Source organism: Typopeltis vanoorti, chromosome 10 (assembly GCF_054136105.1).
Source record: "Typopeltis vanoorti isolate ZY-2024b chromosome 10, IOZ_Tvanoo_1.0, whole genome shotgun sequence".
Lineage (NCBI taxonomy): Eukaryota > Metazoa > Arthropoda > Arachnida > Uropygi > Thelyphonidae > Typopeltis > Typopeltis vanoorti.
Window position 1 is genome coordinate 67,989,296 of NC_143558.1, and position 12,587 is coordinate 68,001,882.

General features: G+C 34.8%; 1 protein-coding gene across 1 annotated transcript; it reads right to left on the minus strand.

Annotated features, from left to right (window-relative positions):
• Positions 1 to 7,208: 7,208 nt before the first annotated feature.
• Positions 7,209 to 10,290, minus strand: Ced-12 (engulfment and cell motility Ced-12). The gene has a single exon (XM_090399063.1). The coding sequence runs from the start codon at positions 10,163 to 10,165 to the stop codon at positions 8,009 to 8,011; it is 2,157 nt and encodes a 718-aa protein (XP_090255189.1). The 5' UTR covers positions 10,166 to 10,290; the 3' UTR covers positions 7,209 to 8,008.
• Between the last annotated feature and the right edge of the window lie 2,297 nt (positions 10,291 to 12,587).

The following is a 12,587-nucleotide window of genomic DNA, read 5'->3' on the forward strand; positions in this document are numbered from 1 at the left end:
ACAAAAATATTTTGGGAAAATTTGGAGAAAAAAGCAAAGCTAATAATAATGGCAAATATTTGTTGGATTTCTGCTCAGGACATGGACTGGTTATTACTAACACCATGTTCCAACATAAAAATGTGCACAAATTCACATGGAGAGAAGAGGCTAGGAATAAGAAGTCTCGTTGACTATGTTATTGTTGATAGTGATGTTTTCTCCCTGGTGCAGGACACCAGAGTGTACAGAGGATTTGAAATTGGAAGTGATCACTATTTAGTCTTGAGCAGGATAAAATTGAATTTCATATTGAAAAGAATAACATGTAAGAAAGTTTTAAGCTAATAAAAGGTGAGCAGCTCTCAGATGTAAACTGTAGACTAAAATACACAAAGATTATTGAAGAAAAAATGAAAGAGTTTGAGAACAGGAATCAAACCTTGGAGATTCAGTGGCAAGCCTTGAAGAAAGCCCTGATTGATTCAGCTAGAGAGGCATGTGGTGAAGTTGTCTGCAAGGATAGAAAAATTAGAACTCCATGGTGGACACAGGAAGTTAAAGAGGCAGTGAAGGAAAAGAAGACAGTATATCAAAAGTTCCAAAATCAAAAGACAGTATATCAAAAGTGGCAAAAAAGTCAGCTTGTGATCTTAGAGAATACAGAGACAAATGCATGAATGCTAAACACTGTGTAAAATTAGCTAAACAAAAGACTTTTTTTTAACTGACCCAGAATCCCTGGAGTGGATCTGGGATTTAAGGATTAAGCTCTGACTCTCGATTCTTAATTTTGATTAGTCATTTCAACCTATTGTACCACTTTTAATATGATTTTTACAATTGTTTTTATGCTGTTTTATGTAATATCCTGAGACCTGTACATCATACACTAAATAAATAACATCACCCACAAATATTCAACCTCTCGTCATAAGGTGCATTTTACAGACCTGCACACATCTTCATTCTCAAGAAACACAGATGACAGATCTTTATACACTGTCTCCAGATGGGGCTTATCAACAGGTAGAATAAGATTTTAATCTCCATTTGTCCAGGTGTTCAAGGTAACTCTTGAAATCAGTAGAACAGTTTATTTGCATGGTGAACTAAGATTTTGAGTACACCATATTTCTGATAAGAGTTGTGATGTGAAGCAGCATTAATGTGTTTACCAGTATGCAATGGTTTCCTGTATACTGAGAACTGCACACTGCCATTAGGTTGATTCAAAATAAGAACATCCAGAAAAGGGAGACAACTGTTCTCTTATACTTCAAGTGTAAATTTAATTCTTGTGTTTACTGAATTAATTTCCTCAAGAAATTCATAACGTTATGACAAGGAAGAGTTTTTATTCATTGGAATAAAACTAAAGTCCTACACAAAAGTTATTGTCTTCTTGAAAGATTATGCAAAGAAAGTAGTGAAGCCCATATTCACAGATCAAACCTCAACAAAAACAACTGTCTTAAACTTTCTCAATTTTGGGAAGTCATCTTAAGTTTCATAAATTTGTAATTTATGAAATTTGTAATTCTATGTTTCATAAATCTGTAATTATTAAATTTATTTCTTTGAATTATAATAGTTGTAGATTTAGCAATTAATAGCATATATTGTCACGTTTGAAATTTAAGTATTGTTCTGGTTGTGATTTTATCTCTTTTCAGTTGTACTGACAATGACTAGGAAACCAAGCTGAAAATTCTACAAATATTAAGTAATTTTTTCATACATAAGTATCATTCCATTATTTTATAATTTTATTATTATGTTGTCCACTTACAATTTGATATTTAGATCTAGGGAATATCAGGATACCCTCATTAATCTATTACTAAAACATGCAGCTCTCAATTACTTAAAACATGATGGAATGGATTTAGAAATATTCATTACTAAACATACAACAATGAAAACAAAAATTTAAAAAAAAAAACACTGTCATGACAAAAAAAAATAAAACATAATGCAAGAAAGCTTAACTTATAACAGAGAGAGGGCAAATGAGACAAAATAAGTCAAGGGAAGGGTAAAAAACAACACAACATTTATTATTTTTCAAAATGCCAGCAAAAGGTTGGTCAATTGGTATAGCCTCTGCTATTAATGGTTCATGCAAAAAGTTAAGCAAGTTTGAACGCAGTTAGTAGTTGGAAGGGTCAATCGTTCGATGCTGTTGCCACACTCTCCCTTGAGTCTTTAGACTCCCTGGAGGTGTCACATAATAATAATAAAATAATCATTAAGAAATTAAAATAAGAGTTGTGACAATACACAGCATGCAATGGCAATAAAGAAGATGATTACAAAGAATGGAATAAATAAAAAAAGGACTGCTTAAAGGTCAAGCCGAATAACTGGGAGGATACCTCCACATCACCTTTCAGGAATGCAGAGAACTGACGGGGGCTTCTGACCTAATGTCCAATCCTTACCTTCATGTGGTTCACCCCATTAGTAGGTATCTATTAGGTACTGAACAAATGAGGATGGGCTGAAAAATTGGGACTTAGCCGACCAAATTATACTCTTTATTGGCTTAAATCACAAATGCATATGATGGAACAATATGATGAGATTTCATGCCAGTTGGGATGTCACCCACTATTTTCATTAGGGAACTAGGGCAAACAGTGAAAAGTCATCTACTGAGACAAGTTCCAACTTATTATTTAGAAGAAGAAGAATAAATCCAAAATCAGAACTGAAAATAGGAACCATCAGTATAAGAAATATTAATGGAAAGGAAATAGAACTTGCTGAAGAATTGAAAAATACCAAATGGACATAATTGGCATTACTGAGAAAGAAAAAACAAGGTTGAGATCTTACTAAATAAGTATAAGGATGTTATATTCAGGTAATAATGATCAAAGAGAGGAAGGAAGTAGCGCTAGAATTCAACATCAAACGTGAAGATAAACTTCTTGTTTGGAAGGCAATTTCAAGCAGTGATATGGGTACACTTTAAAATGGGGAGATGGGGAGATCAACGATGAGACCTATTTGTGCCCATGGTCTCCCACAGAAGTTTCTTCTAAGAGAAACGTGGAAGAATTTTTCAAGCCACTAAAACAGGCAACTGACATAAAGAAAGTGGAAAAAATGATCCTTGTTGGAGATCTAAACAGCCTAGTACAAACTGAATCCTAAAAATAATAGTAATTATTTGTTGGATTTCTGCTCAGGACATGGACGTCATTACCAAAACCAACATAAAGATGTGCACGAGAGAAGACACAAGAAATAAGAAAAGCCTCATTGACTACATCTTCATTTTGGTTCAAGATACAAGAGTGTATAGAGGATTTGAAATTAGAAGTGACCATTACTTAGTGCTAAGCAGGATAAAAATGGATATTACATCAAAAAGAACAGTATATAAGAAAGTTTTTTTTAAAAAAATTAAAGTTGAGCAAATTTTTACAGGTAAACTGTACAAACTATACAGACATTATTGAAGAAAATTTGAAGCAGTCTGAAAACATGAACCAAACCTTAGAGTCTCAGTGGCAAACTCTGAAAAAGGTTTGATTGATTTAACTAGAGAGCTATGGGTGAAGTTGTTTGTAAGGATAAATAAAATAAGAATCCCATGGTGAACACAAGAAGTTAAAGCAGTTCTGGAAAAGAAGAAAGCATACCAAAAGTTCCTAGCAAATATGTCAGAGATGTTCTAAAAGGATACAGAGAAAAATGTAAGAGAGCTAAGCTATGTATGAAAGTAGTAAAACAAAAGTAATGGGAAGACATCAGTAAGAACATAGAAAATAAATATCAGGAAGATGGCAAAATGTTCTGGAGGCTATTGAAAAAAGCTTACAAATGGAGGAAAGAGTATTGTAAAAAGGAATCAAAGATGATAAAAGTGACATGAAAACTGAAGATATGGATATCCTAGATGTCTGGAGCAATTACTTGAAAACACTGCTAAATGAAACAAGCAGTGACAGAACCATTTTTTTATATCTGATCCACATACAAAAGGCCATAGGACCTATAACACATTAGTGCTGTGTGTGGGCAAGAGAAATAGAAGAAAGGAGGAATCTATTCACATTTTTGCTAGAATAGTTGAAGGTTGTAATCTTTGGGGAAGGCAGAACAGGAGAGAGACTGTTCCAAAGAACAGAAGCGGATGGAATGAAAGAGGAGGCAGGGAAGTTGGTTCAGTGAATTTCAAAATGGACTGTAAAAGGGTGTTGGTTAGCAGTGGCTCTTGTTCCAATGATTTTGGAGTAACATGGAGAAATAACAGTGGCCAATTCAGCAGAGTGCTGTCCATGAAAGTATCTGTAGGAGAGGCACAAGGCATAATGAACATCTCTGAGAGAGGGATCATTAATTAGCCGGATTGCCCACTTATGGATAGAATTAAGCACTACTACCTCAAATATGAGAGCAATATTCCATTGTTGGGAGGATTGGGATTTGTATACAGTTAGAAGCAGTAAAGGTGTGAAGTCTTGTGAGAAAAAGTGCACCTAGTTTTTTGGCAGCCGTAGAAGCCATATTTGAGATGCAGTTGTGCCAGAAAAGATTAGAGGTGCAAGTCAGTCCAAGAAGACCTAGAACACACTAGAACATTTTCAAGAGGAATGCAAAGAGGTGTGCATATCAATATTTGAGAAAGAAAAAGCCATCAAAACTTGAAAAGCAGGAAGGCAGCTGGAGTAGATGATATAAAAAAGAACCCATATTACTGCATGCAGATCTGGTTACTGGGTTTCTTGGTGATGAGGAGGAGAAGAAGAGGATCCAGAGGCAAGTGACCAAGATGGTAACAGCTCTGTGGAATGAACATGAGGACAGGTTAAAGATATGTGAGTTACAGAAATTGGCTGATAGGCAGAAAAGTGGTGATATGATTGAGACATACAAATTATGGAAGAGTTTTTATAAGATTATACAGAGGAAATTTTTCAGAACAGGTCTGGTTGTGGAAAAACTAGGGCTATCCTTGAAAACTGAGTGAGAGAGTATAGTTAGCAAGGGTATTAGAACTAGGTTTTTTGCTTAGAGAGTGGTGAATGAGTGGAATGGGTTGCCAAAGGCTGTTGTGGATGCCATGACTATGAATGAGTTCAAAGCAAAATATGATAGATACTGCACAAATGGTGGATAGTGCTTGGCATGATGATTAGGGCTCCCTCAATGACTCCATGGAGTAACCCATAATAATAATATTTAACCAGAAATGCTTAAGTATGGAAATATAAAAGTTTTGCAGTGGCTACACTGCATAATTAAGAGGTTCTGGCCAGAAGGTTGAATTCCAGATGATTGTCGTAGAGCTCTAATAGTTCCCACGGCACTATAAAGAAAGGAATAATGCTGAATGTAAGAATTACAGAGGAATTTCTCTATTTATTGTTCCAGGTATGATTTATGCAAGCATACTTAAAAAGAGGTTGAGAAAGATTGTGGAAGAGAAACTTGGAGAAGAACAATCTGGATTCTGGCCAAATAGAGGTTGTCAAGATCAGATTTTCACTTTACAACAAATACTTGAGAAATAAATGGAATATAATAGGATTTGTACTTAGTTCTGTAGACCTAGAAAAGATATATGACAAGGTGCCCAGAGAAAAGCTCTTCAAAACATTACAATCATATGATGTAAATGGAACATACAGAGCAATACATGGTCTATATTTAAGTTGTAACTCAGAAGTTAGAATTGAAAGAAATACAGGAAAATAATTTCATGTAAAATTAGGGGTAAGACAAGGATGCACATTATCTCCACTTTTATTCATCATTTATGTGGATCACATTATGAAAGAAAGTAGTATCAGGCCTGATATTAGATATGGAGATATCAAATTTAGCTCTTTGCTTTATGCAGATGATGTTGTAGTCCTAAACATATCTAGTGCAAGTCTCCAGAATTCTCTAACTAAACTGAATAATGGCATGAAAATCAGCAATGAAAAGACCCGAACTATGAAAACAGGTGGAAACATTGAACATATCAACTGCATTCTGAATGGAGATTCTATAGAACAAGTAAAATATTTCAGCTATTTAGGTACAGTTTTTAGTGAAGATGGCAAGTTAAATCTGGAAATAGACAACAGAATAAATCAAGTTGATATGGTGGATAACATATTATTATTATTATTCATGACACCTCCAAGGAGTCTGAAGACTTATTCGGAATAAGAGAGAAATTAGCCAAAACACCAAACTAGCAGTCTACAAGACAGTGTTCAAACCAGTTTTAAGTTACGGATCTAAGAGTTAGGGTAGAAACAAAGCACTACATCAAAGACTGAGAGTTGTCAGAAAAATTAGAGGAGTAAACAGATGGCATCAATGACAGAAGCATATTAAAAATGACGATATTAGAAAGGAACTTGACGGTGTTAGCATTCAAGAACGTGTAAGCAGAGCTAAAGTACAGTGGTAAGGTCACTTAAACAGAATGGGAGAGGAAAGGTTATCATATCAGGTGTTTGATGCCAAGATGTCAGGAAAAAGATCCATGAAAGACCAAGGTCTAAGTGACTGATTCAGTAGGAAGTGCCTTGGAAGCATGAAATGTTAGATATGACAATACTGGAGTGCTCACAAGTAATAGTAATAAAATTGCAGATAGGAGATTAATAATAATGTAATCTTAATCATATAGTGCTGGCATAGTAGCCTGACCACCTTCATGAGAGTACAGATCAGGAAATTGAGGTTGATGATGGAATAAATAATGCATACAAAGCTTAAATGTTATGAAAACTACCAGTTTATAGCAGTTTAAGACAATATTGATTTCCCAATTACTGATAACAAAAAACACCAACGCTTATATAAAAGGTTTTTGTCTTTATGAAATATAACAATAAAAATGAAGTAAAATTAATAAATGTAATGCAGTAAAAGTGAACTGGATTTAAAAATGCATAAGTATTACACTGAAAATTCAAAATCTTGTTTCATGAAGAAAGGAGAAAAAAAAAAAAACTCTTGCCCAATCACTTTACATTTGCTTATACAAAAGTATAAGCTGTTTATCAAATGCCGACCTTTGCATCTACAAAAATTCTATATTTTAATCAGTCTTGGGAGCTAGCCAAATTCACACTGTTTCTCAATAACAGGCTGCCATCAGGCAATAACCCAATTAATAAAAACATGAATATCAGATTGCACACTATGGGATTTTCTTGGTTTACAAAAAAAAAAAAAAAAAGTATCTGATTCAGTATCTATAAAAGAATAACAAAATCCATAAAAAAATAAAGGAGACCATTAGTTTACAACAGAATCCTTCAATATATATACACAACTGAAACAGAAATTTAGGCAAAAATAATAAAAGTTGTACTCAAGTGACACCATGACTATCACTATACAGTGATAGCTATGTTTCAGTGTACAGTACTGGAACAAAATTCAAAAATGGAATGAAATAGGAATAAAGATATATGGAAACTATCTTTAAAATCGAAAATCCACAAACAATGTTATAATAATCCCCCTAATCTAGAATAGCCAGAAACTATTCTGAGAAATATGGAAAGCAAGTGGAGATTTTAAATGGTTAAATCAAAATAATCTACAACAAATATAAAAACAAATCATAATAATAAACATCACAGCTCCAGGAGGAATGCATAATTATTTAGAACAGTATAGGACCAAAGCAGAATATCTAGCATTTAGGAACAAAACGATCAAGACTGCTTAAATGAAAATGAACATTCCATATGGCAAGAATGAAAGACTTCAAAATGGATAAAATATGTACAGATTGGTCAGCAAGAGGAAATTAAAAAAAAAAACAAATTAGGATAGTTATCAGGAAGAAACCTAGTAGATATAAAAATGCTTCATTATGGGGACAAAGTTAAAAAAGTTAAAATATATACATGAAATTAATTTTTATGAATATCCAAATAAAATCTACATGTATTAAATAATCTTTGGATACTTATTTACATAAATTACGCAACATTAAAATTTTCTGCCTACATATTTCTACATATAATTTATAAGCATTTAAAATTTCCAAATAAAAGCATTATTTAAAATCATAACAGAAGTCATAATTTGGAGGATCTTTTGGAATAGGGGGTGGGGTTTTAGGGATATCAACACCTTCAGTATCCAGCAACCTCAGTTTTATATCCATACTTAGAAGAGTTTCATGATCATTTTTTGTTTCTTTGCTGGTCATCTTATTTCCTAATAATGCATTTATTCCATCACAAAAGTAATCAAACACTTTATCATTTGGTGCTACAAAGTTCAGAGGTTCCTGATCAGAATCTGGAATTAAAGAAAAAGCTAGGGAAAGTGTAGATTTTGTTCTTTTGACATCTTTCATATGAGGACATTCTTTACCTGTTACAAGACTTTTTATTTCCACAACTTGAAGCTTATGGGGCAGTTCTTCTAATGATGGACTAGTATTTTCATCACAGTCCCCATAATGAAAAACTTTATGGTTAGGAGAGAGTCTACAATACCAAAATTTATCTTTAATACGTTGTCCTTTATTAGAATATTTAGTGAACATAGTACCCTCGCAAAGATACTGAAGTCTTTGTTTTTGAATCAAATCCATTATTTCAGGAGAGATCTGCTCTCTTAATTCCACAATAGGACGAGCCTGTGATTCCCATTCTTCTCTATTAGATCGTTCCTGTTGCCATAAATTTGTAATTTCACTATATGTGAGTGTGGCCAATTTACTCTTAAATTTTTCAAGTGTTGGTAATGGTGGATCTGTATTTAAAGCTCGGGTAATTTGCTCCTTTACTACACTAATTACTTTTCCAAAATCTTCAGTTGTTGCTCGCATCTCTTTCCATGTTTTGTTCAAAAGTACAATACAAATGCAAAAAAATTCTTCAAAAGGATGATCATGATTAAAAAACATTGGATAGAATGTTTTCCCTTGTTCTGTTGGTGGTTCTCCTATTTTAAGTATATCACATAATAGTTTTGTGAGTTCAATGCTTGTCCTACCAAAAGGACACTCATGTTCATCTGCCCTGCAAGAATTTTCAAGAACAACTTTTGTATAATTTTCAGTATGATTTCTAGCAAAGTAGATCATGTTATCAAGTGCCAACATACCAGGAGGAGTTTCTGTAAAATCTTCAGCTGGATTCACATGATTTTTAAACCCAAGCTTTTTATAATCTTTGGAATAGCCACCACCTTTTCTGCCTGCTGAATTAACAACTTCATTATCAGTATCAAAAGCAATTTTTCTTAATTCCAGAATTTTTTCTCTGGCTTCTGTTTCTTGGGGATCTAATTTTGTATTCATCCTTTCTTCTAATAAATTCAATAAAAGTGTTTGAAGAACATATAACTGATGAGCCATTTCTGAACCCACATGCTGCGATTGGATTATCTTTGTTAAAATAACATCCCTTATATGTCGAGATGATAATGTTGCTGCTATTTGTTTCCTTTTCATGCCATCAGCCTTTAGAAACAGAGCGTTAATTAATGCAATTGCATTTTGTTGTATTTCTGGACTAGAAGAATGTAAATGCATTATTAAATTTGGAAGTGTAACTTCTTGCTCCACCAATGGATATTTTCCTGAGCTATTCAGCACTAATGACTCCAATATTGCTAAAGATGCTTGTAGAGACCTTAGTTCTTGATTGGCTGTTTGACTGTTTACCTGATTTGCCACTCTACCAATAAATTTTGGTTCTAAAATATCCCAAGACACAATTCCATGATCCATTAGTTCAACAAATGCAGTAAGCGTGAATGCAAGCTGATCTCCATGGCAGGTGCCATTTTCAATAACATTGATGAGTAATGTTAATCCCTGCTTATTGATAAACTCTAGAGCAAAAGTATAATCTGCTGAAAGTTTTGACAACTTCTGGAGAGCTGATTTTTTGGTTTCATCTGAATGACTGAAGTTTAATTTTTCTAATATTTCCTGTGCAGTTTTTGTAGGGGAAAATGTTAGTCTAAGTACACACCCATTTTTAATCTCATTCCTGTTTTTTTCCGTTATGTAATTGTGTGCGTTATCTGAAAACTGCAGTGCATATTGCTCAGGCTCAGTGAGACTCCAATGAGTAGACAAATCTTGAATTATTGCTGCGAGTGGTCGTTTCTGATCAAATTCAATCAATTGTGGAACCTGATCGTCCATTTCCACTGCAATTTTCACAATATTTGCATCCTTTATAGCAGGCATGTTTACAAAATGTCAGTAGATGTTAATTAAAATATTATAACAGCCAATGTCTCCACAGGGTTAAAAAAAAAAAAATGCTTGGATGTGTAACTTACATGCACAAAGCATAAACAACTACACCACAACACGAATATTTCATTTCAGGCATTATAATCAACTTCCTTTTGATTAGCACCAGATAATTTACTTTTAAGCAAAGTACTTGAAAGGTGACCAAAGCGCCACATACGAACTTTAGAATAAAGAATACTATTGACTGTATGTATGTATGTGTGTGTATATATATATATATACACACAAAAAAAAATCATTTCAACAATCTACTTACATTTTTAATGATCTGGGGGACATGCAACAATAACTATAATGAACTACGCGTGTTTATATTTCTTTAAAGCGTACAGAGTAGCGAAGTATTTAAAGAAATAGTTACGCAGGGTTGCGCTGGAGATTAGCATAGGTGAAGAAAAAAAAAAAAAAAAAACTTACATAGAAACCGTACTGAATTGCAGGCGTGACGAACATATGAAGCATAAATGGAAAAGAAGGAATTAGCAGAAATGTTACTTAGACAAAGCGAAAAGTTTGTTGTTGTTATTGTTATTATTAGTAGCAGTGTGTACACCACTATAGAGTCCGTAGATTCATCGTGAGTGGGCCACTAACATTCCAAAAACCAAATACTAAACTTCATTTGCACAATATCGTACTTCGCTTTGAACTCATTCACCGACACAACACTCACAACCGAGTCTGGCAACCCATTCCACTCATACCACTCTCCAAGCAAAAATCTATCGCTTATAGCCTTGCTAACTAAACCCTTTCTTAAATTCTAGGGATGATGCCTACTTCTCCTCATACTAGCCAGGTACTGGAAAAAATTTTCATTTGTATCAATCCTATAACAACCTTTAAGTAACATATCTGTCTCTCTCTCTCTCTCTCTATCATATCCCGTCATTTACGCCTATCTGCCAATTTCAGTAACTTGCAAATCTTCAATCTATCCTCATAAGGAGCATCTCATAAACCAGCCACTATTATTATTATTGTTCCGGGCAACTCCAAGGAGTCGACAGACTCATCGAGGGAGGACCTAACATCATGTCAAGAACAACTATTCGACATTGACACAGTATCTATCATGCCTTGCCTTGAACTCATTCACGGTCGTAGCACCCACAACAGACCGGAAGCTTATTCCACTCATTCACCACTCTCCAAGTAAAAAACCTAGCTCTAACAACCTTGTCAACCACGCTCTTGCCCAGCTTCCATGCATGGCCCCTAGTCCTCCCACCACCAGTTATATTTTCAAAAATAACTTCTGGATCAATCTTATAGAGACCCTTCAGTAATTTGAATGTCTCAATCATATCATCCCTCCTTCGCCTATCGGCCAATCACTGCAACCCACAAATCTTCAACCTATTCTCATAAGGTTCATTCCACAGACCTGCTATCATCTTGGTCACTCATCTCTGGATCCTCTCCACTTCCTCCCCATCACGAAGAAACCCTGGTGCCCATAACTGGGCACAGTAGTCCAGATGGGGTCTTATCAAGGCTTGATACAGAGGAACAACAACTTGTTTGTCTCTGCATGTTAAAGTATTTTTCAGAAGCCAACTGATTTGATGAGCTGATTTAGTCACTTTTGCAATGTGTCCCCTAAACTTCAATTCCCTATCCACCAACACTCCCAAATCCCTGGCCTCATCAATCTCCTGGAGTATGGTTCCACCAATGCGATATAATGCTGCTATTCTTTTCACCCAAAAGTGCATAACCTTACACTTTTCACATTAAATTGACATCCATTTTGCCTAGCCCAGTCCTCCAAACTATCCAAATCATCCTGTAAAATTTTGACATCCTGTGCACTCACAATTGCTCTACCCAACTTTGCATCATCAGCGAACAAGTGAACACTTCCTCTCAAATCCTTTCCTATATCATTGATGAACAAATTGAAAAGCAGTGGTCCAAAAACCGAGCCCTGCGGCACACCACTAGTCAAACTATCCAAATCATCCTGTAAAATTTTGACATCCTGTGCACACACAATTGCTCTACCCAACTTTGCATCATCAGCAAACAAGTGAACACTTCCTCTCAAATACTTTCCTATATCATTGATGAACAAATTGAAAAGCAGTGGTTCAAGAACAGAGTCTTGCGGCACACCACTAGTCACAAGCCGTCTTTTAGACTCCACTCCTGAATACACCTGAATAAACTCCTAAATAAACCACTACCTGGTATCTCTCCTTCAACCACCCTCTTTTCCATCACACCAACCCTAGTTTACTGATTAGGGTTCCATGTGGTATCCTGTCAAAGGCCTTAGCCAGGTCCAGTAGTATCACTGTAAACCCATTACCCCTGTCCATCAGCCGTCACTTTGTTATAAAACGTG

What these genes read in the sequence shown, in the direction of transcription:
- Ced-12 (XM_090399063.1), bottom strand. Translation starts at nt 10,165, where the DNA reads ATGCCTGCTATAAAGGATGCAAATATTGTGAAAATTGCAGTGGAAATG.